The sequence below is a fragment of the Tasmannia lanceolata genome, unplaced genomic scaffold (genome assembly GCF_043159265.1).
Source record: "Tasmannia lanceolata isolate RefF3 unplaced genomic scaffold, GAP_Taslan_0.1 ptg000005l, whole genome shotgun sequence".
Taxonomy (NCBI): domain Eukaryota; kingdom Viridiplantae; phylum Streptophyta; class Magnoliopsida; order Canellales; family Winteraceae; genus Tasmannia; species Tasmannia lanceolata.
In genome coordinates this window covers 5,449,637-5,475,245 of record NW_027518682.1, presented here as the reverse complement: position 1 = coordinate 5,475,245, position 25,609 = coordinate 5,449,637, and the positions used below count along the sequence as shown (strand labels likewise).

The 25,609-nt window shown below is 39.2% G+C and overlaps 2 protein-coding genes across 4 annotated transcripts; one reads left to right on the top strand and one right to left on the bottom strand.

The window, feature by feature from the left end:
• Window positions 1-5,027: 5,027 nt before the first annotated feature.
• LOC143877218 (4-hydroxy-tetrahydrodipicolinate synthase, chloroplastic-like) lies at window positions 5,028-16,244 on the top strand. 3 transcript variants are annotated; one of them, XM_077379140.1, is made up of 5 exons: window positions 5,028-5,214; window positions 5,385-5,477; window positions 12,455-12,535; window positions 14,872-15,841; window positions 15,947-16,244. In XM_077379140.1, the coding sequence occupies exons 2-4, from the start codon at window positions 5,392-5,394 to the stop codon at window positions 15,797-15,799; spliced, it is 1,095 nt and encodes a 364-aa protein (XP_077235255.1). In that variant the 5' UTR covers window positions 5,028-5,214; window positions 5,385-5,391; the 3' UTR covers window positions 15,800-15,841; window positions 15,947-16,244. The 3 variants fall into 3 exon arrangements, with proteins under 3 accessions (XP_077235255.1, XP_077235254.1, XP_077235253.1); XM_077379139.1 differs by having other exon boundaries at window positions 5,316-5,477; window positions 14,872-16,244; XM_077379138.1 differs by having other exon boundaries at window positions 5,029-5,214; window positions 14,872-16,244.
• Window positions 16,245-19,087: 2,843 nt separating this feature from the next.
• LOC143876508 (Peroxidase superfamily protein) lies at window positions 19,088-22,494 on the bottom strand. The gene is made up of 4 exons (XM_077378210.1): window positions 22,279-22,494; window positions 21,635-21,826; window positions 21,155-21,320; window positions 19,088-19,731 (listed from the first exon to the last, which is right to left on the bottom strand). The coding sequence occupies exons 1-4, from the start codon at window positions 22,492-22,494 to the stop codon at window positions 19,313-19,315; spliced, it is 993 nt and encodes a 330-aa protein (XP_077234325.1). The 3' UTR covers window positions 19,088-19,312.
• Window positions 22,495-25,609: the final 3,115 nt, after the last annotated feature.

The window sequence follows — 25,609 nt, the reverse complement described above, 5'->3', positions numbered from 1 at the left end:
CAAAAACAGAAGGTAGCAAATGAGAGCAGGGAGAAGTTTGTCTAATGAAAATCATTGGATATAATTGTCTTGTTGCATTGATTTCCCTGAAAATTGGTAAACCATTTTTATCCTTTGAAATGGATTTATGCATAAAATAATCCATCCACACAGTGTTAAATGGATTTAGATCACTCAATAATCTTGGCCTTTGTATCTTTCTGATTTTGCCTGCATTACCTGTCACCATGTAAAACTCGAATTAGCATTAAAAGAAAGGGAAAAATACACTAAGACCCCGACGGCGTGGGGGAAAAAGATGAAAATGCCTATATTGTTGTTTTAACAAAACAGACTCCAAACCCATGCTGCTCATCTTTGAAACCCTTAATAAACTCAATTTGTTCGAGCCCATCACCATGAAAACCCAGCCCATTGACCATTAACCTGCAACAAATCAGCCATCACAACCCCATTCGAGCAACCCCTTTGACCCATGCGGTGGCCGTAGCTTCAGATAACCTGCAACAACCCTCTTTTCTACATCCTAACACCATTCAAACCCTTATAACCCAAATTCCCCTGCAACAAATTTCAGCCAAACTCACAGATATTGTCCAAATCTAACCCTCTTTTCCCTTGTCCATGCCTCATCACAGATTCAAGCCTCCATAAAACATGCCCAAATCTCTGTAACAAAACCACCTTCGCCACAAACGACCAAACCCACAAAAAGATAAAAGAAGAACAGCCATTAAACCCAAACCCTTGACAAATTCCAATCAACCAATAAAGAGATCAAAACCCTCATTGAACTTACCCCAAATCAGATCCAAAACCTCATGCCCTTTGTTCCTTCAACCTAAAAAACCCACCTTTTACATACCCTAACACAAACCCCCAAAATCGCCATTCGCCTCTCTATCCATGACTCGAACCCATTCTCTATCTCCCATAGCCTCTTGACCCTTTGTGAAAACCGCCATTAATGGCCACCAAACAGCTTGAACCAAACCCATAAAACCCTCTTCTTTGTTTTCTCTTGTTCTAAAGTGAGAGACGAGGATATTTTTGTCCCAAAAATATCAACCACGGTTAATTAAGCATCAATGGTGAAAACAAGTGCAAAACTAAAAAGAACATGTAAGGTTGTATAGAAGCGAGAATGAGTTGGAAATCTCCATTTAGGTTGCTAATTACATTTCAGACTGAGGCAAGAGAGAAAATGTTCTCACAACTACATGAAAATATCGTGAAAATTCTGCAAGTCCAAACAAACTTTACAATATATTTCTACTAGCTTACTAACCTTGGCGGATGGACCTCAATCTTCTCGACTCTTGAATTCCTCTCGCTTGGCTTCTCCCATGTCTTATATCATATTTCGATTAGAATCCATGTGTTCTAGTATAGTTTTATTTAACTAGTCATATAACTTTTTAAAAAAATATATATTTGAAAACCATTGGTAGGCCCGACGATAGAGTGATCAAATTAATTAAGTTAATCGAAATGCAAAATCAATGAATTAAATAAATCAACTATTGTATAGGTTGAGATTCAACAATCCCCGAAAGAGATCTTCAATCTTTGATTTCATACCGGCATGGTCTCAATCCAAGCAAAGATAGACCTAGTTTTTTTTGAAATAGGTAAGCTGGGGTTAGGCGGACCCCGACCAGATATATTAAGAAAGATCAATAAAGATACTACAAGAAAACAGAAAAGCAAGCCCCTCGCACATCAGAAGAAGGGCAAACAAACTATCAAAAGGGAGCCAAAGGCCACCCAACAAAACGGCAAAGACAAATAAAGGAGAACAACCTAACCGCTTCAGCAAAATGAAAACAACAGCCACAACACTGCCAAAATTCGAACAGCTACCACAAAAACAAACAGCACCAGAGCTAACAGCAGGCCCAAAAACACCAGCACCAAAAGCAGACCCCAATTCATGATCAGCCTCCCGGAATGAGCCCACGAAATGGGGACCTTATTCCAGTAGAGGGGATCGGGGAGATGGATGGCAGCACACAGGAAGAAGGAGGCTTAAGGAGGGAAGCAGCTGACTTTCCCTTTTTATTCTTCTTGCTCTGAACTAAATTCCAAGGACCTTCAGACGATGGGGACGATAAAGAGAGAGAAAGGTCCGGAGGCTTGGTCTGCTTTGTAGATGTCTCGGGGATATCAGAGCCAATGACTGAGAATTTATTTCTAGATAAGGCACTATTGGTAGAAGGGGTTTCAGGATGATCCAAGCTGATCCTATTATGAGCAATTGGAGAATCAGAACTTAGCTGAACAGCTTTATCACTATCCTTAGTGATTGGCCTCCATTCCTTTCTGTATTGAACAGGAAACGAGATGGGCTGAGAGAGAAGGGGAGGAGGCATTTGGTTCTTAGGGCATCCTTCAGAAGAATAATGACTAAAATCAAGACAGGTTTTGCAAGGTTTGGGCTTCCATTCATATTCTACAACCTGAGTTTCATCTCCAGTAGGAGTTTGGATGTGGACAACATCAGGAAGGGGGCTTTCGGCAGTTATTTCGACACAAACTCTAGCAAATTGTAATCTTGAGGCCTCAGCAGTGTGAGAATCCATGTATAAAGCTTTGCCAATGATGCTAGATAGCTTTCCAATACCTGTAGGAGTCCAGAATTTCAGGTGCAATGCAGGGAATTTAATCCAAATTGGGATAGTTGAAAGTTTCAGCTTCTCCAAAGAACAGCCTGGAAACCATTTCTGCAGGATGAGAGCACGACCCCCAAAGGTGGTGGGGTATTCCAGGACTTTAATGCAGTCCTCTTCCAGGTTGAACTTGAACAAGAAAAAGCTATTAGGGAGAGCAATTAGATCAAAGTCCCCTTTCAGCTGCCAGATTCTCAATAAGTGATTTTTAAGAGCAGTGAAGCAGGGCCTCCGACCAAGAAAATAACCCAGAAGACAGTTTTCCCATTTAGACTTTGCTTCAATAAAATCACCCTCTTTGAAAGCTGCCTTTATTATGCCATCTTCAGTAGTTACCGGGTTGAAAAAAGGGACAGAAGTATCAGCTGCTTTGGTTCGACTCTTTCCAAACACTTCCTTCCATTTGCCCTCTGAAATTGAGGAGATGGAAGGAGCTGGTCTGGAAGAAATGAAACAGGGAGCATAATCCATGGATCCATTAGCTCGAGCAGGGAGAGATCTAGAAGGATTATGGGAGCTGCTGGGAGGACAGTTGGCCAGCATCTGACAGGAGCGAATTGGACTAGCAATTTGATTGATAGAGGGGGATGGGAGACGAAAGGTACAAGGGGTAGGACCAGCTGGGAGAGGCCAGCAGTCGCTACACTTGAGATCAGGGGGAGAAGCTTTTTTCTCAAGAAGAGGACTAGAAAGGAGCAGTTCAGAAGGAGACCCCAATACCGAGGCATTTATCCTCATAGTATTAGCAAATCCCATCTGAATCTCTACACCTTTTCCATCAGAATGGTTTTCATGTCCAGCAGTTTCACTCAGAGAGCAGGGGTTGCCAAGAGAGAACTCAGCTTCACAAGGTTGGACATCCGAAGAGAAGGACGGATCCGATTCAGATAAGAGTAATGCTTCCTTCTGAGATTGCAACTTTGAGCTGAGAAGGGAGTATATATCTTCTTCACCCTCAATATGGATTTGAGGTTGGGCCTTTGGTTTTCTTCTCCCATTCTTTCTCTTTTTGGATGATGAAGAAGCTTTCGAAGTAGGAGAGCTGAGCTCCTTTTCTATAAGCTTGAGATATCTCATCTTCTCTGCAACTGATAGCCGAATGCTATTAAAGCCTTCATCATCACGGAGAGCGCGGAGGTCCAGCAAAGTCTTATTCGGATTAGGAATCAGGTCGATCTTGTGCTTGACCAGATCAGAGAAAGAAAGAGGTTCGATCTCGGAATTCGCTTGCAGCAGAATTTTTGATAGCATTGATGCCAGGAGACCAGAAGTTTAGATGCCCAAATGGATGGGGAGGAATATTCTCATCAGAGCCATCATGAGAAGAGTCAAAGCCCTCCATTTGACCTAAAGAAAAACAGAGGCGCAAATCTCTCTCACTCTCCAAAATGGACGATCTCCCTCCACCCGATGAGATCGAAATCCTGAGACGACTCAGCAAATCCACCGATCTCGGTCGGTGCAGATGCGATTCAAAAACCCTCCGATCCCACTCCTATGAGGTCCGATCCCTCAACCTGATCTGCTCCTTCGATCGTTACCAAAAAACTAGGGCACCATAAACTAAAACCCTAAAAACTCCATTTCTCTCTTTTATCTTCTCCCCTTCCTCTTTTCCCTCTTTTCCTATCTCGCGGCAAGGTGGACCATCAGCCGCTACCTCTCACCCCTTCCTATCACCCCTCGATCCTCCCTTCTCCCACTTTTTGCGGCTTCCGGTCGGGAAATGGCTGTGAAGATGAGGTCAAAATGGTGAGAGTGATGAGGCCGTAGATCTAGGTTTTCCCTTTGCAGATTTTGCAAACCCAGAATTCCAATCTATCTATAAAACCCCCCAAAGATAGACCTAGTTAATGTAATATAAATTTCAACTATCTAATTAAGTGCATTTTTGTTTAGGTTCATTTTTTCCCTTGAATGTTTTGGGAAAACCTTTCACAAATAATAGAGCATAGATACAACCATGGTTTTAAATTTCGACCGAAATCCCTGAGATTTCGGTGGAGACCGACACCGAAATCAAACAAAACCTAAACGGTCATTTATTTAGGCCGAAATTCCGGAATTTCGGTCGAAATTTCGCTTTTTCCGAAATTTGACCCAAAAAATCTTTTTTTTAATATTAATTTAATATTTCACCGAAATTAGCCGAAATTTAATATGGAATAAAATATATTTTAAACCTTGGATAAAACGTAGGTTGTTCGTTTTTCAAGGTTTTTTGACGAAACAAATCTACATCAGAAAACCAAAACTTTCCTATAAAGACTACTGATGTCGGCACTACCGTGTTTTAATAATTGCACCAACGCACTGCAAATATCAAAACGCGGTCGCTCTTTCCTGGGGCTTCCTTCCAAGTCCGAAATTAGGCTAATTAGCCATCGCCATCATTTTGTGCGCGAAATCTAGGCCGTCCGTTTACTTTGCCTTTCAGCCAACGTTTCGATTGTTAGGGTTTATACCCGGACCAAAACCCACATCTAGGTTCCGCAGTTTCTCTCCCGAAGGGCTAACGAAGAGAATAGCAAATCGAACGTGAATGGTGAGTGAAATTAAAAATCCCTGGGTTTCATTTGTGCCACACGTTGGATCTTCAGGTTTTAATGGGCAGTTTTAACCTTTTGTTTTGATGATTTGTATAAGGATTCTGGATCGTTTTCTACTTAGTGAAGCTCGTGGCTGTGCGTTTTGAAATTCCGTCTCTCTTTACAGATTACAAATGTTATCTTTGAGGAACTATCGTCTTTGCTCTGGAGATTCTACATTCCGCCTTCCTCTGCCTTCAAGTGGCAGTGTATCTAAGAGGTTAAATGCTTTCTAATTTCCTACCTTATAATGTTTCCCATGTTTCCATTTCATTGAGCCAATGTAGCTTTCATTGCTAAGTTTGTTGGATTTTGTAAGATTATGTGATTGCAAATACCCCAGCCCTGCTCATCAATTTTGTTCATAGCTTCTTCTGCTACTGGCTCATGTATTAACCTACAGAATGACTAATATACACATTTCTCTCTCCTAAGCTCCATTTAGGCCATTTTATGGCCTTATTCATTGCATCACTCAACTCATGAACTTTGGTGGTACAAATCTAAGAAGTGATAAAAAATATTTTGTTTGCAACTTGGATAATATGTGCTGTTTATCACATCTGTAAGGACTTTAATCAATGAGTAGCATTAATAAATGTGCGCTTTTGCTGTTAATACATATACATTTTATAGTTTTTGTTTCATGCTGAATACTTTTTGTCTAAGATAAAAAATGATAATTAAATAAAATGAGTTGAAAAATAAAAATTGTAGAGTAGTCTGATGAAAAAAAAAGTGTTGAATAGAATCAATAGATTCTAGTCACTATCTTTGTACCACTGAACAACAAGACATTAAAGAATCTCAGTAAAATTATATTAGGGCCTGTTTGGATTCCGAGAAGATTTTGATTTGGATTTCTCACATTTTGCAGCCCTTTTTGCGTTGGGATTTGGATCCGGATCAAATCCTTGGATTTTCAAATCAGCGACTGACAGTGAAAAAAATCAGATTTCCAAATATGCTGTGGAAATAAGTAATTGGAAATCCCAGATCTGGCAGTTTCCTTCACCCTCTTTGCTCCTCAACCTCTCCCCTCCAGTTGGAAGTACCCACTTCCCTCTTTGTCTCCCTCAACTTGAGTTGGCTGATCTATTCATTTTTTATTCAAAGCTCAATTCTAAATCCAATTACAAAGTATGAGGTATCCATACGGGCCCTTAGGTCATTTATATATGAACCCTACAAATTGTTGACACTTGTAGTTTGTGTTTTTTTTAAAAAAGGTAATCAATAAAAATATAAAAAGATAAGGGAAGACCAAGAAGGTCACCCAGAGGAGAAGAACAAGGGAAACTAAAAACACAAAAATACAAGAGCCTCAAGGGGGTAGATAATAAAAAAACTCCAAACCTGCTCTGACAACACCATCTCTAGCTAATGAATCCGCCTCGCCATTAGCCGATCTACGAACATGAGCAAAGGCAATTGATGAGCCCTCAACAATGTCATGGATCTCATCAAAGAAAGACCAGAATCTCCAAGGCGGCACCGTGGACCCCCGAAGCCATCTGACCACATTCAAAGAATCACCTTCCACGATAGTATTATCCAATACCTCACTAGCAATTTTTTTAATACCTTCAAAAACCGCTCTAACCTCAGCTTCACTGGAATCACATACCCCCAGCGGACCAGAGAATGCCCATAGAGTCTCCACACTGGAATTACGAAACAGCCCACACATACCCGCCGGGCCGGGATTTCCAAAACTTGAGCCATCAAAGTTAAACTTTAGCCAACCCGGAGGGGGAGGGCTCCATTTTTTGCACCACCTTGGGACTGACACTTGTAGTTTATATTGTTGTGTTCACTTTGACATGACAACCTGAATAGGGTGGTTGGGGATATGCAAGGTAATGATGTATCAAGAAAAAAACTAAGATGAGGAATCGTATGTTTTTGGTTTGATAGTTAAACAGATGAACAGATGCTCAAGGATTACACATCAAACCATTATAGAAGAAATGTAGTTGAAGAAGACACACTTTAATATAAGGTTGTCTTGTGAAAATGTATAAATGATATATAGGAAATTTATTGGGAAGGTATGAATGAAGAGAAATTAATTTCAAAATGTGGTAGGATTTCTAGAAGCCAGAATAGAGAATTCTTACTCCACACCAAAAGTCTGATCAATGCTTAGTAAGAGATAACTATAGGCCAAATTGCTTGTAGTATCCTAGAGCAAAACACTTGGTAAGTGTTCAAAACAAAGGTCAATTCTCAATTATCTACAGAAACCTCGTACAGCCCATATCCACACATGAGAGTCTGTATCAGGTAGAAGCATAGGTGAAATAGCATGTATCCTAGTGCAAAACACTTCATAAGTGCTCAAAACAGGAGTCAAATCTCAATGCCATGTAGAAATTCTAACAAACTTAGTTGTCAATTCTGTTCCATGCTGCTCAGAATCTCCAGGCAAAGCTGTTCCAGACACTGTCAAAACTTTTCGGTCTGAGTTTCGAAAATTCTGGCCAGAACACTCCGTTTCGGTCGGATTCAACCATTGACACAACAAACTTTTCAGATTTTTTTTTCTGAATTTCTTCTTCTGGAAAAAAAAATTCATGATCAAGTTATTGAAGGCCTCTGTTAACAAACCTTAAGAGTTGTACACCATCAATGCCACTGAAAGGCAAACTGCACAATATTTTTAAAAAGATTTTTGGAGTATTTTCATCCGTTCCACTTGCCATTTTTTTGGTGTGTTTGGACATTGTTGGCCGGCCAAATGCCATGACACTGTTGTGCTAGGATGGACTCCCTATATGGATTCAAATTAGGCATGTTGTGCAGTCGATGTAGGAAGAAAATTTAAAATAGATAAAAGGAAAGGAAAAAAATGCAATGTGATTGCACTTCTGGATTCCGGCAACTGTCCATCGAAGAGCTGGGTCACTTGGCAGCCCTGCATCAACTCTAGACAGGGTCAGGTGCTTTCTAGCATTCAGTAGTCCACATCAAAAAGAAAATAGTGTCAGATGAGGTTCCATTGCAATCGTTGTTTTCTTTTCTAACAAATTCAGTTATGTTTCTTCAGAAAAAAGTAAAATAAAATGGGATTGGGGCTTATTCCTGACTTCCAGACACTGTACCAAATATTTTTTTCTGGCCATGGGATGAAAAAAGCATCGTTGTAATGTCTACCTGCAGTGACAATACTTCTTGCACTGTCACATGTCTCCTCTCTCACATGCCTTTTACTAATGTCTTTTGACACAATGCTAAAAAAGTCTAAATCTGAAATGATCATTTTTATAGAAATTCTGATTTGATTGGCTGAATCAATCAATGATATTGACTGAGTCGAAGGAGTCATGACAAATTGTGAATAAAATACTGAAAACAAGATAGAGAATCTCTTCCCCTCCACCCCTCCACCCCCACTCTCCCCTCTTTTCTCTCTCTCTGACACATGCACACACATGAAAAGTCAATAATTGATGCCATAAGACATGTAGGTGTGTAAGCATTTGCATCTTAATCATGCATCTGTACATAATTGATATTGTCATCATTGTCTCCCTTGGCATAAGGAACCTTTTCTTCATCCTTTGATTTTAACGAATAAACTTTATCTCTCTCTTCTTGGTTCTTGTCTTTTTCCCATATGGTCATGGTGACTTATCCAATAAACAATGTAGATGTTTAAAATATACAGGTGTTCTATAATCTATTACTAGTTTATTAAAGTAGAGCCTCTATAGTTTAACATCTTTGATTCATCCTCTAGTTATTAAACAAGGAAGGTTGTCATTTAAAAATTATGAAGCTTTTAAGTTAGAAAGTACTAATTAATTTAAGTTAAGATATTATAGAGGCTTAGGTACCTATTGGAAAAAGTACTGAAATGAAAACAGATTACCAAATTGAAATATTTTCTTCATGAATGGTATTTTATTAGTTTATTTCCCCTCCTTTTCGTTCGAGATCAGGTTCTTCGTTCAAGGTTTCTCCTTCTGGGTCTAGGCAGCGTACTCGCTTCCATCGGTACAGGGTCAAGCAAAGGATATATATATATATATATATATATATATATATATATATATATATATATATATATATATATATATTCAAGGGTGTCTTTTCTTTTGGAATTCGAAAGGCCATCAAATGGGAAAGCCGTTAGTTTGCCAAAATATCGGGTGTATGGATGGAGGTGAGTTCCTCTGTGGAGGAAAATGATTTGATGACGACAAACGAGGATGGAGGGGTTGGGACTGCCACTCCTTGCATGGTACGTGAGGGCCAGACTGCGTAAGTTGTCTGGCATCTTGCTATCGACCTCTGGCATCCTGCTAGTGCTCCTTTTTTTTTTTTTTGAAAAGGCAATATATTGAAAAGGGAACTGAGATGGTCCACAAGAATACAAAAAGGAAAAAAAATCAAGATACAACAGAAACACTATAAAAATCTCTCACGGAGGAAGATAATCAAACCACTCCAAACCCTTTCTATGGACACCCGATCTAGCAAGGGAGTCTGCTTCACCATTGGCTGATCTTCTAACAAATTTAAACAACATAGACGAATCAGAAACGAGATCAGAGATCTCCTCAAAGAAACTAAGGTAGATTCTACTAATGCAATTAGTTGGTTATCAGGTAAAGTGATCCTGCTAGCGCTCCTCCAGGGATTCTTTTAGGTACACACAAGTTCTCTTGGGTAAATATAACTTCTAGGGTATTGTGAGAGTAAAACATAATGAAGTGAATACAAAGTACTCTAGATAGATAATTTTTTATGATTCAAAGTGTCTAAATATGTTTTACAAGAAATATTAAATTACATATTTCATGGGATAAAATAGCTCTAGTGTTAAGTAAATAATAATCCAGATTAGTGGTTTAGCATAGGTCGGAATTGACTTTATTCTAAGTTTCTGATGGACCTTGTTGCCTATCTCAAGCACTAGAGCCAGCCCCTTATCTCACGCTGTTTTTGCTCTACAAAGCATTCAGCTAGGTCCCTTGTGTGGTGTCTTCAAGAAGACATGATCAACTTCGTTTAAGTTATCCATTTCTCATTGGATTCCATGTGGAATATGATATGGCAAAAAGGAATGTGTTTTATGCAATGTCCTATGTAGCTGCATTTTCCAAAATGCATCAATAATATTGGAAATGATTAATACGTTTTGTCTACATGAAATTTCATATTAGTACCTAAAAGCATGGTTTTAAATTTTGGCCGAAACGAATTTTTTTTTTTGAATGGTAAAAGTTTTCATTAAAAAAGAGACCGAGATGGTCAAAAGCAAGAACATAAAAGGTGGAAAAAACAGAATAATACAATGTTATGGCCGAAATATCTCGATTTCTGTTGCGGCCAAAATGAAATCCGCCTGTATTCGGAAAATACAAGATTTCGCCGTACATTTTGGTATTTCACCCGAAATTTTGATCAAAATATGCAACTTTTCAAATAAAAAAGCAAAGTTTCTGTCAAAATGTCGACATTTCAACAAAACCTTGCCAAAAATCAACTCCATTTGCTGAAAAGAGAAGAACAACGAGATTCCTTTAAGATATTTCTAAAAAAACGACAAAAAAGAAAAAAGAAAAAACAGTGATCAACAATCTTACCTGGATTTTGACTGTGATTTCGGACCGAAATATTTCCATGATTTTACAATATTTCGGCTGAAATTTCGTACTGAAACCTAAATGTTTCGGTTTCGCTGATGGCCGGAACCAAAACTGAAATTTAAAACCTTGCCTACAAGGGGGACAACTAGGATGTCATAAAAGCACATTGCTACATTTTTCGATGAGATTCAAGATATGGTGGTCGAATCAAACATATCCTACCATCATGATAGGCGATCGGCTAACGGAGAGGCTGATAGGCTAGCTAGAGAGGGCTTGGAACTGTTCCTCCCTTCTTGATTATCTTCTTTTCTTTTCTCCCCTTGAAGGGTCTGCCATTGTATTTTGTCTGTGTCATTTCTTTGTTTATTTTGCTTGTTCACACCTCCTTGGTCTTTGCTTGCTTTTAATGAAAACTTGCACCATTAAAAAAAAACGATGTCATAAAAGCACTATTTAAAAACTCCCCAATTCAGCTGTTGACTCACCTATGCCGACTCCCTATACCTTGGACAATTTCTCGCCAGAGTCCAAGTTTTGGCTTTACCAAGTTAATCAAAATTCAAAACTTTGTTGATGGACAATTTCTCGCCAGACTCCAAGTTTTGCTTTACCAAATCAATCAAAATTCAAAACTTTGTTGACTTTCCCGAGTTAATAAAAAATTGGTCGCATGAGCCGTTGACTTGCTCAAGTCGACTCCCTTTTACCTCTGTGTAGGTTTCCCCTAAGTCTGAGTTTTTGAAGTTGGGACCTTGCCTACAAGTACACAACAAGCTAAAACCTAGATATCTGTTATTTGAATGATGGTGGTTTCAACCATGGCTTTAACTATCGCTAATTATCGTTCAATATATCCATTGGTATTAGTATCGGCACCCCTATGTTAATATTCCGGAATACTGTGGAATTTTCCCAATATATTGGTTCATATCGGCCCATATATCGGAATCGTAGGGTGTCCGATATAGCCGATATATCAGGACCTTCAAACCTTGATTTCAACTGGGATAAGCCGATAAGCCTCCAACCATTTGGTGTGGGAATCTCTCCATTGCTTTTCACTGTGGATAATTATTTTTCAGTTTGGAAGTGAAGTAACGCAAATTGCACCCTTTGCCCTTATTATTTAGGGTACTCTTCTACCATGCGGGTAGCTTATTTTGGTTTATACATAGCCACTGACTGTGTTATGCATGTTGATTATATTTGGCTGGTATACAATCTTGGTACTCCCTAATGTTGATTTTAACTGCCATTGCCGCTTATTACAAGAAATTCCACACTACTCTGTGCTACACCACCCACCATTGATACACGAATTTTGCTTGTCATTCAGCAGCATTATAGTGTCGTTCACCATAGTTTATTTCTATAAATTCAAGTGAACAACTCTGGTTTCCTATTTGAAGCATTAACTATAAATTTATCGCCTTCCAATGGAATGGCATTATCACCACCAAATGCTTCCTTTACACAATACTGACCATGCTACTCAACAACTTTTGCTGCATGTATCACAACATTCTTATTTATCTGTTCTGGTATTATTTCTTGAGTGGCTTTATCTGTTCTGATATTGCTCTCTTGGAACAAATAGGAATGGAAGATGGAGGTCTCCTGAAGCAGCCATTATCCCTAATTTTCATCTTCCAATGCGAAGTTTTGAAGTCAAGAATAGGTTGGTTTTGGACTGTAAGAATTTATACATCCCTCAGAACTAGTGTTTAAAGTGTAGAATTGATATCTTGGCATATATTTCCCTTCCAACACACACACACAACCCCCACCCCTTCTCTCTCTTGCTTGTGCCTTTTCCTCTAGTAGTCCTATTAATGTTATGTGCTATTTACTATTAGAGTTCGATTTAACTACCTCAAAAGTTACTATACATTTGTGCAACCTTGCCGATCCCTCAAACAATTTTAATTTAAAAAATGTTCCCTACTCCAAATGAAGATGAACAAAAATTGAACTCTGCGTCTATATTCTATGCTATGAGAGCTTAAGAACAAAAGATAAGAGAAAAAATGCTGAGGACTAGTCCATTATTAAAGTAATTCCTATAAATCCAACTTAACTAACCAACTACACAGCTTTTGAATTTTGATTTCTGTTTTAGAATTCAACATTCAGTTCTGTATAGAAAGATTTAGTGATAGATGAAAGTTAATAATCCTGTGTGCGCCTTTAGCATGTCTACGTGTGCATGTGCGTGTGCACAAGCATGTGGGTTTGTGCTTGGATTTGGGTTTTCAGGTTGGTTTGGTGGTGGTGATGGCGTTGGGGTGCGCTCTACTGCAATTTTGAGAACTTGTGACTTAATTGACTGACGCTTTTCTTACACATGCAACAAAGAATTAAGAAAATTTCCCTAGGAAAATTCAAACATTGAAATTTAGATTTTCCATCCAACCCAGTTGACTGAACTAGCAGCAGGAAAACTCTTAAATGACCAGACTGGTTTGAATTTTGACTGCAATTTTGAGGACTTGTAACTAAACTGACCGACGTTTTTCTTACACTTGCAACAAAGAATTAAGAAAATTTCCTTAGGAAAATTCAGACATTGAAATTTAGATTTTCCATCCAACCAAATTGACTACACTAACAACAGGAAAACTCTTAAATGACCAGACTGGTTTGAATTTCTAGGTATGATCTACTGCCTTGGATTTTTAGGAATGCTCTTTTTCAAAAGAAATGGCCAAAAAGAGGATCTACACTAGGGGCAACTCTCGCGCCAACAAAAGCCCAGTCTTCTCTAAATCTTCATGAGCAAACAGGTCAATCTCATTGCTGGCCCTCATGGACTTGAGGTAGGGCAAGAGGGCCTTGCAAATAGTGTTTGTAAAATGCCACGAGCTCTGGCTTTTTTGAGATGACCAAGTGATCACATTAGCCACCTCACCTCAATGTATAACTGCCGAGAGATCCTTACACAGATACTCCAGCCTGAGAATGGAAGACAAAAAATAAAATTGAAAATACCAAATTGAAAGATGGTAATTGCATAGGTCTCAAAATTTATTTTTATGCTTTTTTATACTTTTTTTTTGAATTGTAAAGCACCCTTAAGCACGTCACCTCAATGTATAGCGGATGAAGATATGGTGACAGTTACTCCAGCCTGAGAATGGTCCACAAAATAAAATTCAAAATTCCAAATCCAGACAAGGAAATTGCTCGAAAATTATTCCTTAGCTTTATGGGACTTTAGATAGGGCAGTGATAAATCGACTTCCATATATCTTAAATCAACCCCCATATAGGGCAGTGCTGAGAGAGAGAGAGAGAGAGAGAGAGAGAGAGAGAGAGAGAGAGAGAGAGAGAGAGAGATTAGGGGGTCAATTTATCACTGGCCCTTAGATATGGGTAAAGCAACCTATTGTGATAGTCTATTAATCACCGTTATTGCTTAATCACGTCACCTTAGCTCGATAATGGTTTCTTCTTTTTGCAAGTTGCATCCACAGTGTGGTATGCTTGATGCCCAAATTTTACATCTAATTGTCATTTTTTGTTAAACTTGCATACATAAAAAAATATTACTATGCAGCAAGTGGTTATTGACTCTAGGCACATCTATTTTATCAAACGTAATGAGCTATTTCTTTCCATGCTTGTTTTCTTGAAGGCATTTTGTTTAAAGGTTTGAACGGTTAAAAAGATTAATCCTTTTTCCTTCCACATGATTGATACATGTGCTATCAGGCAATTTCTCCTTGAGTTATAGTGCATTCCATCAAGAATGCTTCAACGTGTCTGCATATGTTTGTTTAATGGTGTAACTAATGCTTGCTTGGACCAGTCATAGGTCCAACACCTGTTAAATCCACCAAAATGCACATTATTATGAGATCTGTATTCATTTATTAGCTCAGTTGGAATTGATTTTGTGCCCCAAGGGTGCATGTTCTAGTCAAGCTTGCCTCAGAAGGAAGAAATTGAAGGGTTTAAAATCTCAATAGCTGTTGCAACTGCTGTTAATGTTTCTCTTGATGCTCACCATTGCAGGACATTGGTAGAGGATATAAAAAAGCTTCGATTGATCACAGCCATCAAGACACCATATTTACCTTGTGGGAGATTTGACCTTGAGGCTTTTGATGCCCTAATGCACATGCAGATTGTAAATGGCGCGGAAGGTGTGATAGTAGGAGGCACAACAGGTGAAGGGCAACTTATGAGCTGGGATGAACACATCATGCTTATCGGACACACTGTTAATTGCTTTGGTGGAACTATCAAGGTCATTGGGAACACTGGAAGCAACTCAACTAGGGAAGCAATCCATGCCACCGAACAGGGTTTTGCTGTTGGGATGCATGCGGCTCTTCACATCAATCCTTATTATGGAAAGACATCCTTGGAAGGTCTGGTTTCTCATTTTGAGACTGTCCTTCCGATGGGTCCCACCATCATTTACAATGTGCCGTCGAGAACAGCTCAAGATATTCCTCCCACAGTGATTCACACACTGGCGCAGAATGTTAACCTGGCAGGTGTGAAGGAGTGTGTAGGGAACGATCGGATCAAAGAGTATACTGAGAAAGGGCTAGTGATATGGAGCGGTAATGACGATGAGTGCCACGATGCCAGGTGGGCATATGGGGCTCGTGGAGTAATATCTGTTGCTAGTAATCTTGTTCCAAGGTTGATGCATGAGCTCATGTTTGAGGGGAAGAACAATTATTTAAATTTGAAGCTCATGCCCCTGATTAAATGGTTATTTCGTGAGCCAAACCCCATTGGTCTTAACACAGCTCTTGCACAGTTGGGAGTGGCGAGGCCGGTTTTCCGGTTGCCCTACGTCCCTCTTCCTCTTGTCAGGAGAGTGGAATTTGTCAATATAGTAAAGGAAATCGGGCGAGAGTATTTTGTGGGAGAAAAGGATGTACAAATTCTTGATGATGACGACTTTGTTTTCGTGGGTCGGTATTAGTCTACAACCCCATGTTTGGTAGCTTGGTTATGGATAAATAAGGTGAGGTAGCTGTAATATTCAATACTTTCCTGCCCAGAAATGTTTTTCTTGGCAGCTCCTAGGCGTTGAGTGACTGTGACAAATTTACGTTTTTATTCTCATTAGCAAATACAGAAGAAACATGTGGCTTGAGGGAATAAAGTTGATTAAGTTATGAGGAATGTGTACCAGCAAAGCAAATTACTTCGATTTTATGCATGCTTTTGCGCAAGGTATGTACTCATTTCTTCCTTGTAATTGTTGTTGTGATTTTATATTCGTCTGACATTGTGATCTATTGGTATGCGTATATGCTTAAGATATGCTGCCTTTAGCATTCCTGAAAACAGAAGGTAAACACTTTTGTTATGATTACTTTGCGCTCAGGCTCAGCATACATAATTGATTGCATGTTCTATTCTAACTCTGCTGGGAAGTTTTGAATGGTACTACTAGGAAGCTGTTAGTATTTTATGTTTAGTAAAACTCCACGTGCAATGCATGTATGAAGAACATGACAAGTTGTATTAATTCGGTTATGAATTTGGTATCTAATATGTGATGTCATTTCAGGAATAAATTTAAGTAATATAAAGGAGTATAAAATATGGAGTAAACTCCCTTGTTTTGTTATATGTACTCTTGCTGTTGTAATTTGTCTGATGGACTGTTAACTGCTTGTTGGGAACTTTAAGAGGCAATGAGAGGTGTAAAACTAAAGAGAAGTGCCAATATTGAAACATAGAAGTGCAGATATCAAAGATAAGGAAATTTGAAATGCTTCAGTTAGGAATGAACTGGGTATATGTACCAATGGTGAGGATCAAAATGGTTGGATGATGATAAAAGGAAATTGTAACACTTGATCAATTACATCTTATTTCACGCCCCGACCGAGGCATAAGCACAGCAAACAGAATTTATCCAAAGCAAAATCCAAGGGCCAAGGTAAAGGACAGTTTTTTATTGGTTTGCTAATAGACATCTCTCCAAATTCTTGTGGAGGCTTGGAGGTGAATGTGGAGGGAGTTGGAGAAAGGGTATTATCACCGAATCTCCCATGACGAAAATCATATTTTGGAATATGAAGGGTCTGGGATTGATCCAAAAATGCAGGACAATTCGAGATTTAGTTAGCAGCTGACAACAGGAAGTGATGGCGATTTTGGAATCAAAATTCCAAATGTCTAAAGAAGGTTTAACTAACCATTTTTTCGAGAAATAGAGGAAGACTATGGAAGGAATTAAACATTTAAACTCCATGTAGAATACCTAGAAAGGCTCTTTGGTATTTTTTTGAATAGTAAATATATTAATTGGAGAAAGAGTGGGGAAGCCTGCGACCAAGAAGTTCAAGAATACAAACGGAGAAGAGATACGTGCCAATATGCTATACAAATGAAGACGATGAGAAAAATAGCCTCAAGCCCTCTCAAGGCGGCCAAAAACCATAAACCGCAAGGCTATCCTTTGATGCGCCTTCCTTGGCTAACCGATCTGCATCCCTATTAGCTGATCTCTTAACATGATTGAATGAAGTCGCCGATCTTTCCACTTTTTCCTAAATTTCATCGAACCAATGAGCAAATCTCCAAGGAATAGGGAGACTACCCTTGGCAAGGCTCTTTGGTAACTGGAGGTGACATTTAACACAATTCATTTTCCTCATGAAAAAAATTACGTAGGTAGCACCATTACAAATATGAGACGATTCTCTGATTTCATTTTCATTCAGCAGTTGATTGATTTGCCATTATTGGGACACAGAGATACAGACATGCCTGGTCTAATAAGCAATCACCTCTTATTGCAATTAGATTGGACCATTTCTTAATCTGTAAAGATTGGGTGGAAAATGACGCAAATTTTACAAACTGATTTACCAAAACCAACATCTTATCATCGCCCTCTTTTTCTTTTTTGGAACTGAATAGGTGCTCTAGAAATTCGTATCCTGTCAATTGATTTAACCTGGTTAGAATCACAAGAATTCATCAAGAATCGGGTAGTCTCATGCAGTTGGCCGCAAAAAGACTTTCAATTCTGCAGCAAACTCAAGTACATGAAAATGAAGACATAACTACCGAAAATACAGCAAAGAGAGCTTTAGAGCGCATCAAAGAGATTAATAGGGATTTGCTAGCGTTCATCGCAAAAGGCATTTTGCAAAGGGTCTGTTGCATGTGAGACCAGCCACCTTGTGAATGAAGACAAAATCTGCTGAAAAGTGAGCCTGTGTGGCTGCTCTCACATGCAACAGACCATCTGCGAAATGCCTTAATCCCAGATTACTATTGTAAAAGAAGAGGATGATATCGAGCAGGAATGAGGTGGCAGACAAGCTAGCAAAAAGAGGAGTTGGCTTTGAGTCTTTAGAGAAATATGATTTTCTTACGCCTTGAGGGTTGGGAAGTGTATCTCCTATTATTTTATTTTCTATCGTTGTATTTTTTTGACCATGTAGGTTCTTTTAATGAAATCTTTACCATTAAAAAAAAGATATTGAGAAGGAATTGTTGATTGGAGACTGAGGTCTAGAGAAGAGGATGATAAAAGTATATTTTTTTTTCATAGAATGGTCAGCACCAGAAGAAGAAATAACCGTATCAACTCCATTCAAAATGAGGGAAGATTTGCAGAAGATAAGGAGAAAATCGAGCAAGCCATTATCTATTACTTCTACAACTTTTTTTGAATGGTTATTACTTCCATAACTTACATACGAAAGATAAAGTATGGAGACCAAGAGTGGATGATTTTGCTTTCAAACCTCTTTCATTTTACATGAAGATCTCATTGGAAATAAATTTTGAAGGAGAAACAAAAAATGTGGTATTTAGTATTTACCATGAAGAAAGACAAAGTACCGGGGCCTAATGGTTTTTAAATGGCATTTACCATACTTTTTGGGATGAAATAATAGAAGACTTATTAGCAGATTTCAAGGAATTCCATGAGAAAGTTAAGTTTGGAAAAGGAACCAACTCTTCTAAGAATAGTGAAAGACCAAGATGTTGGCAAAACAAAGTAGGGAAATGGCATTTGTATTCCCTTGTTTTCTTTCTAGGGTCTGTAACACCCTTTAAAAGCCAATTAGAAAAGTATAAAGTGAAGAGAGGGGTGCCATTACAGAAACAAAGGGTGTGGATATCATTTCCCAATAAAACAACTAAATTGTAGATAACTATTGATTATCTTGTACCAACGATCATTTAATTTTGAGTCCAATAGTCAGTTTAGGACTCACAATCGTTTCTCATAATCCAAAACAAACAGGGCCTGAACATAATTTTTATCTAATAATCAGCTTTGGACTCAGCAATCAGTTTGTATAATTATACATGCACTACTTGTGACAACTAATGTACATTTCAGTAGTGTTCCAAAAAATACATATCATCAACATAAAAAGAAAAAAAAGGCTACCTGAGGCACCTAATAATTCTTAGACAAAGTACTGAAATGTAGATTAGTTGTCCCTCTAACTTTCTGTCACCATGAATTCAAAACCCGGCAGTTCCGCCGTATTTCTCCCTGCTCTCCGGTGAGCGGGTTGATACTCCCCATATTCAACATAGACGTCGCAAATTCTCTAAAGAACAATTGTTGATCAGAAGCAAACTCCCACACTAGCCTTGCTATCTCGCCTCCGGTGTCCTGAGAAATGAGTACATTATCAGATTCCAACAGCCCTTTTCCTTCAAGAAGGTTGCGGTAATATCTGTTGTCAAATCTCGCTGAAGTCATGAAGTCCAAAGGGACTAAGGCATCATCTCTCTTAGATATCGGACATATGGACCGTAATATTTGTTGGAAGATAGTGTTTCTCTTGTAATAATCTGGTTCGTCTTCTCCGTCGTAAATCCTTTGTTTGAAGCTCAGGCATCTAGATTTCCCAATGGTGTGGCTACCTGTCCGGGGTTGCAATGTTAAGTACTATTGTTACTATTACTCAGCTACCATTTGCTTTACTAATTTGATATTGCCACCCTTCTCCCATTTTTTGAACCTCTATAATTAATTGACACTTGACTGCTTAATTATGTGGAATTTTAAGAGCAGCCAATGGGAGAAATAAGCTTTAAGTTCCCATCTTAAAGTAGTGTTGTTACATGAAAGTCTGCATGCATTTCCTTAAAAAATACATTAGCAAAAGTACATGTGGGGATCACGTTTTCCATTATCAAAACCGTTCACTTGTTTCCAAAGAATTATGTGTGTGCTTAAGTATAACACCAGTCAAAATATGGGTGCTAATATCACTTTTCTGTTTTGTTTTCCAAATGAACCATGACAAAATAATGCACAGCATGTGTGGTGAATTTAGAACAACCATAAAAGATTTGCCTTGGAGAAATGACATTTCCACTCCCTTTCTATCATTTCCACCTACTTTTGTTCGTCTTTTCTTGAAAAGCAGAACAAAACAAATGGAGGAGTCTGGTTTTGTTTACTTGCTTGTGGTTTGTTTTGTCTTCATCATCTCGATATTCCTGTTCTCTCTCATCATTAATTTAAGGGAAAAATACACTTAGACCCCCTGTGGTCTCTGACACATTCAACTTGACCCCAAAAGTTTAAAAAGTTACAAGTAGACCTCCTGTGGTTTCAAAACGTGACAAGTACACCCCTTCCGTCAATTGTCCGTCAGTTTAACCTGACGGAAAGACTAAAGCTAACCATGGTTAATATTTTGAGGACAGAAATACCCTCATTAGCAGAGGGATTAGGGTTACGCCATTTCCCACCGCTGCCGTCGCCCATCTGGCCACCGCCTTCGTCCCCCCCTTCGGCCACCGCCGCCGCCGCCTTCTCCGGCCACCGCCGTCGCCTTCACCACCGACAATCGAACCCCACCCCATGGCTACATCAAACCCACATTTTAAGAAAAAAACTTTGATAAAAACAAAAAATAAAGCCCTAAAACCTTAGGGTTTTTGTGCAAATCATTATAATGATGTGAATGGAGACAAATAAAACTCATAAATTGAGGGTGTATATTGATAAATCAACAAGGGTTCGAATCAAACCCTAATTTTTAATTTTCAAGTATGGAAACCCTAATTTTCAGTTAGGGAAGATGAGGGCATTTTGGTCTTTTCCCCTACGCGGTCAGCTCCGTCCGGTTGAAAAAAACCAATGAAACCACAGGGGATCTACTTGTAACTTTTTAAACTTTTGGGGTAAGGTTGAATGTGTCAGAAACCACACGGGGTCTAAGTGTATTTTTCCCTTAATTTAATTCAATTGCCATTCAAAAAAAAAAAAAAAAACTGTAAAGGGGGTGGAAATATCACTTCCCTTTGCATTGAAGAGAAAGCTAAAAGGATGTACCAGATAGAGCGACCAAATCATATATGGTGAGACCTTGAGCCTTAAATTTGGAAACAAGAATTTCTAGAGAGGAATTTGGCGCAGGAAGGAATTGATTAGCACCACTTAGGCTGGCCTTCAAAGAATCTCTTCTCCCCAACTCAACCTCCCACCTCGGCCCACCTCTCTATCAAAATAACAAACACATTCATTAGGTGGGCCCAATTGTGGATGTTCCACACCCACAAAGATATCATTGATCAAGTGTTTTCATAATTGTTTATTTGCAATCCTCAAAAGTCCATCAATTGTGTAATTAGGACCGTTTGATGAATGTGATATTAGGATTGTTGTAGACCCACAAATGGGCCTACTGGACCGGATGAATGGTTTAAAATCATCTCATGTATCAGATTAGTGTGCTTAATACTCAAAAAGTGATTAGCACAAAAATGAGAGGGTAAAGAGAATGAGAGAAGGGAAAATGTGGATGTTTCTTACCAATTCGACAGCATCTCGAGCAGTTATTGCTAGAAGATCAGCACATGAGACCGTAAACGGGCATGCCTCTTCCAAAAGGCCTTTAATTTTGTCTACGATTTCGAACCCTCTTAATGAGTTTATGTTGGGCCCTGCTTCCTTCTCACTCACCATCTCACCGCTGCTGTCCAAAAGAACTGATCCATCACACCCCTGCACCAAAGATTAATAAACACATTGGAAACTTTTTATCTTAAGGGGACCCACCACATGTTACGAGATCGGAGGGCCCACCCGAACTGACCCACTCCCTGAGATAAAGGTGCAACTTGGGTCCCATTGGATCCTGACCCGATTTATAGGTATAATGCTGATCTGAAATCCTCCAAAAAATTGACCCAATTTTCACACCTACCTGAACAGGCATTGATCTCGACTCATCGGCACTATCAGATTATGATCGGACGGTGATGAATAGCATGCATATATATATATATATATATATATATATATATATATATATATGGAGTGCACTCTGTATAGACTAGTTTTAAACCTTTATTATGACGAACTACGATCATCTTTTGGTTGTGAATTATGATAGATTAAATGATATCTAAATTATCAAGAAAAGATGAAAGCAGGCGATCTGGGACGAGCCTGACCATGACAAAGCAATCGTGGAAATGGAGACGGAGGAGCGAGGCCGCCATTCGAGGATCTTTGAGCACTGCAATCTCAACCTGTTCCCTCACAATCTCCTCTAAAATTGGACACGATTCTCTGTAGTAATCGGGGACTAGAAGGCCATGAACATTAGCTTCAAAGGCATGCAAAAATAACAAAGTAATTGCTGTTAACAATATCTTAATCAACCCCATTAGTGAGAAACCCTTAGAAACTCAAACTAAGGGGCTGAGGAGATGAAATGGCATGAAAATTACTAGTTCTAGGGAGGGATTTATACACCGATGTCTCTAAATGAAAGCACTGATATTTCACTAGTTTCAATTCCATTTTTGTTTCCAACATACACCATCACAAAGAAATTTCCCGAACTGTAAATCAAAGTAGATGGAACTACTTCAACCTACTTATTAAATATTCTATTAGGAAGATCAGTACTTAAGAAATAAGAAATGCACTTCCTTTTTCTATAATTGTACTTTCCTGTTTTATAATTGCATTTCTCTAAAAAAACCCTCTTCCTTTGTCTTTCTCTACATATAAATAGGTCAGTGATAACCCAATACAGTAAACGTTAGCTTTTAGGCCTTTTGAAGTTAACGGTGGCCACTCCACGCCTTTGTTTATACAAGGGGGGGCTTTTGTATAGACACCCCCAAGAACACAGAGATCTGTCTCTCTTGAGGAGAAAAAAAAGAAGAGAGAGAACACGAGGAAACCTTAGCTCTTGAATACATTTGTCTCATTCGAATCGAGATGGCCTCCTCAATCTTGTCTATTTCTTCTGTGATCTCTCTCGCTCCTCCCCGGCCAGTGGAAGTTTCTTATCGATCGACTCCCGAAACAAAATATCGGTCCGAAACAATGCCGTGGTTAGACGGAAACCCTTTTTTTCTAGCTTTTTTTCTTCTTTCATTACTGGCGGATTTAAATTACACCTTTCTTTTTTATTATTTCTCGGGATTTCTTTGGGTTTTGGTTAGAAATTTAGGTTTAATCTGATTTGGGGAATCTTGGCCAAAAACAGAAGAATGAACGATATTGACGTTACGTGTGATACAGGTTGAGAGAAAATAGGAGTTGATAGAGTTTGTTTAAGGTTGGAATTGTGAGTAGTGTTATGGTAAGTGGCCACAATGGCCTAAATATAACGCATACGTTATGGAAATCAATAACGTAAAGAAGATATCTTTTTCTGTAGCCCCATTCTTGCCATTATCTTCTTCTTCTTCTTCTTCTTCTTGGCTCTGAGATTCTAGAAGTAGGCGTATTAGACCCCCCCAAACTATGAGTCTTTGGAACTATTGGCCAGCAGAAAGTGGTGGTGCTCATCGACACTGGGTGCACTCACAACTTGCTGGATCCGATTGCAGCACAAAAGAGTGATCTACCTATTCTTCCATGCAAGCAATTCAAAGTATTGGTGGCCAGTGGAGAAAAATTACCCGGTCAAAGACGATGTCTGGTAACCACGTTGTCTATCAGGGGGCTGCATATTACTGACTACTCAGGAGCTCGCTTTTATGGAAGAAGACAAACTTAAAAAGATCAGCGCCGTCAAACACCAAGGAGTTTTATTGCAACCCTACAAGTTGGAGGGGCCTTCGGCCAAGCCCAAGACAAGTCCTCAAATGGAACTCTTACTCCAAGATTTTACTGATATTTTTTCAGAGCTATGTGGATTACCTCCACCACGACCACAAGACCATCGGATTCCTCTTGCAAATAGCTCTCGACGTGTAATTGTGCGCCCTTACCGATACCCACACTATCGAAAACAGGAACTTGAAAAAGTTGTGAAGGAAATGTTGACTTTGGGAATAATTAGATCAAGTCAAAGTCCTTCCTCTTCCCCTGCCTTATTGGTGCACAAACCGGATGGAAATTGGAGATTTTGTGTTGATTATAGGGCTCTGAATAACGTCCCTACCGAGGATAAATTCCCTATGCTTGTCATAGATGAACTCTTCGAAGAAATACATGGAGCTACAATCTTTTCAAAACTCGGTCTCCGATCGGGATCGGGATCGGGTTACAAGGCTGGTCGAGAAAACAAGATAGCAGATCCTCTATCCAGAGGCAATGAATCTAGTCAAGCCATGGCAGTTCCTTCATGGATGGATGCCATCAAACATGAATATGAGACAGATCCAGAGTTACAAGAGAAGCGGCAACAGTTTCAAGAAGGGTCCTTGGATCCAACACGTTATACTAGCCATGGTGAGCTCTTGTTCTACAAGGGTCGACTCTACATTGGGTCCCAATCTCCCATGCCATCTCAGATTCTTCATAGTAGTCCAAGTGGGGAACATGCAAGTTATCATAAAACCCTTCGTCGGGTTAAATCTGATTTCTATTGGAAGAGAATGCCAGGGAACATCCGTCGTCACATCAGCGAATGTGATACTTGTCAACGCACTACGAATAAAAATGCTTCCCCTGCCGGGCTACTACAGCTTCTGCCTATCCCAACTCGGATTTGGACAGAAATATCCATGGACTTCTTTGAAGGGTTGCCGCCGTCTAATGGTAAGGATGTGATTATGGCTGTAGTTGATAGGTTTGCTCATTTCATTCCTTTATCACATCCTCACACTACCTCTAGTATTACGCAACTCTTTTTAGACCATATTTTTAAGCTCCATGGAATGCCGATATCAATTGTAAGTGACAGAGACCCGACATTTACTCTTGCCAAAAAACTCCTTTGGCCAGAGTTTTTTAAGTTGCAGGGAACCAAATTGAAACTTAGTTCAGCATACCATCCTCAATCGGAGGGACAAACCGAGGTCATTAACCTGTGCTTAAAAAAACTATCTGCAGTGTTTTGTTGGGGATCCGACCCAAAGATTGGGCTAAGTGGACCTTGATTTCTCTATTAGGTATCGTTATGCACAGTTCGGATTGCAGATGATACATTGATTTAGATTTCAGATGTTTGCCATGTCTTTTTTTTTTTGTGGGTGGGTGTGGGGGTGTGAAAGAAGGCAAAATGACATTTGCCATGTGTTGATTAGATCAGAGGCAAATTTTTTGAGGTTTCAGTCGGATTTGAAAGGAGTGATATCTTGATCCATTCTGATCAGGCAGCTCAGATGCTTGGATTGAGCTCCTGTTCAACCTTTCTATGTAACTGAAGTCTGCTTGTGCCGCCTTCCTTAACTAGATATACGTGATATTCTTGTTTAAAACCCAAAGATGAATTGCAAGATTGTAATTTATGATGTTGCTTCATGAGAGTAGTCTTCTTCTTTTGCTAATTGGCTGTCGCTAATAGCCAAAAAAGGGAAACCCTGTGTTGCAATGCTA

Bases quoted from the DNA above. Each gene is read 5' to 3' on its own strand.
- LOC143876508 (XM_077378210.1), bottom strand. From the start codon at position 22,494: ATGGGGTTGATTAAGATATTGTTAACAGCAATTACTTTGTTATTTTTG. The intron at 21,827-22,278 runs GTCAGGCTCGTC...TCTTTGGTGCAG, and splicing joins TCCACGATTGCTTTGTCATG to GGGTGTGATGGATCAGTTCT. The intron at 19,732-21,154 runs GTACATCCTTTT...AACCCCGGACAG, and splicing joins TGATTTGGTCGCTCTATCTG to GTAGCCACACCATTGGGAAA.
- LOC143877218 (XM_077379140.1), top strand. From the start codon at position 5,392: ATGTTATCTTTGAGGAACTATCGTCTTTGCTCTGGAGATTCTACATTC. The intron at 5,478-12,454 runs GTTAAATGCTTT...TGGAACAAATAG, and splicing joins AGTGGCAGTGTATCTAAGAG to GAATGGAAGATGGAGGTCTC. The intron at 12,536-14,871 runs GTTGGTTTTGGA...TCACCATTGCAG, and splicing joins AGTTTTGAAGTCAAGAATAG to GACATTGGTAGAGGATATAA.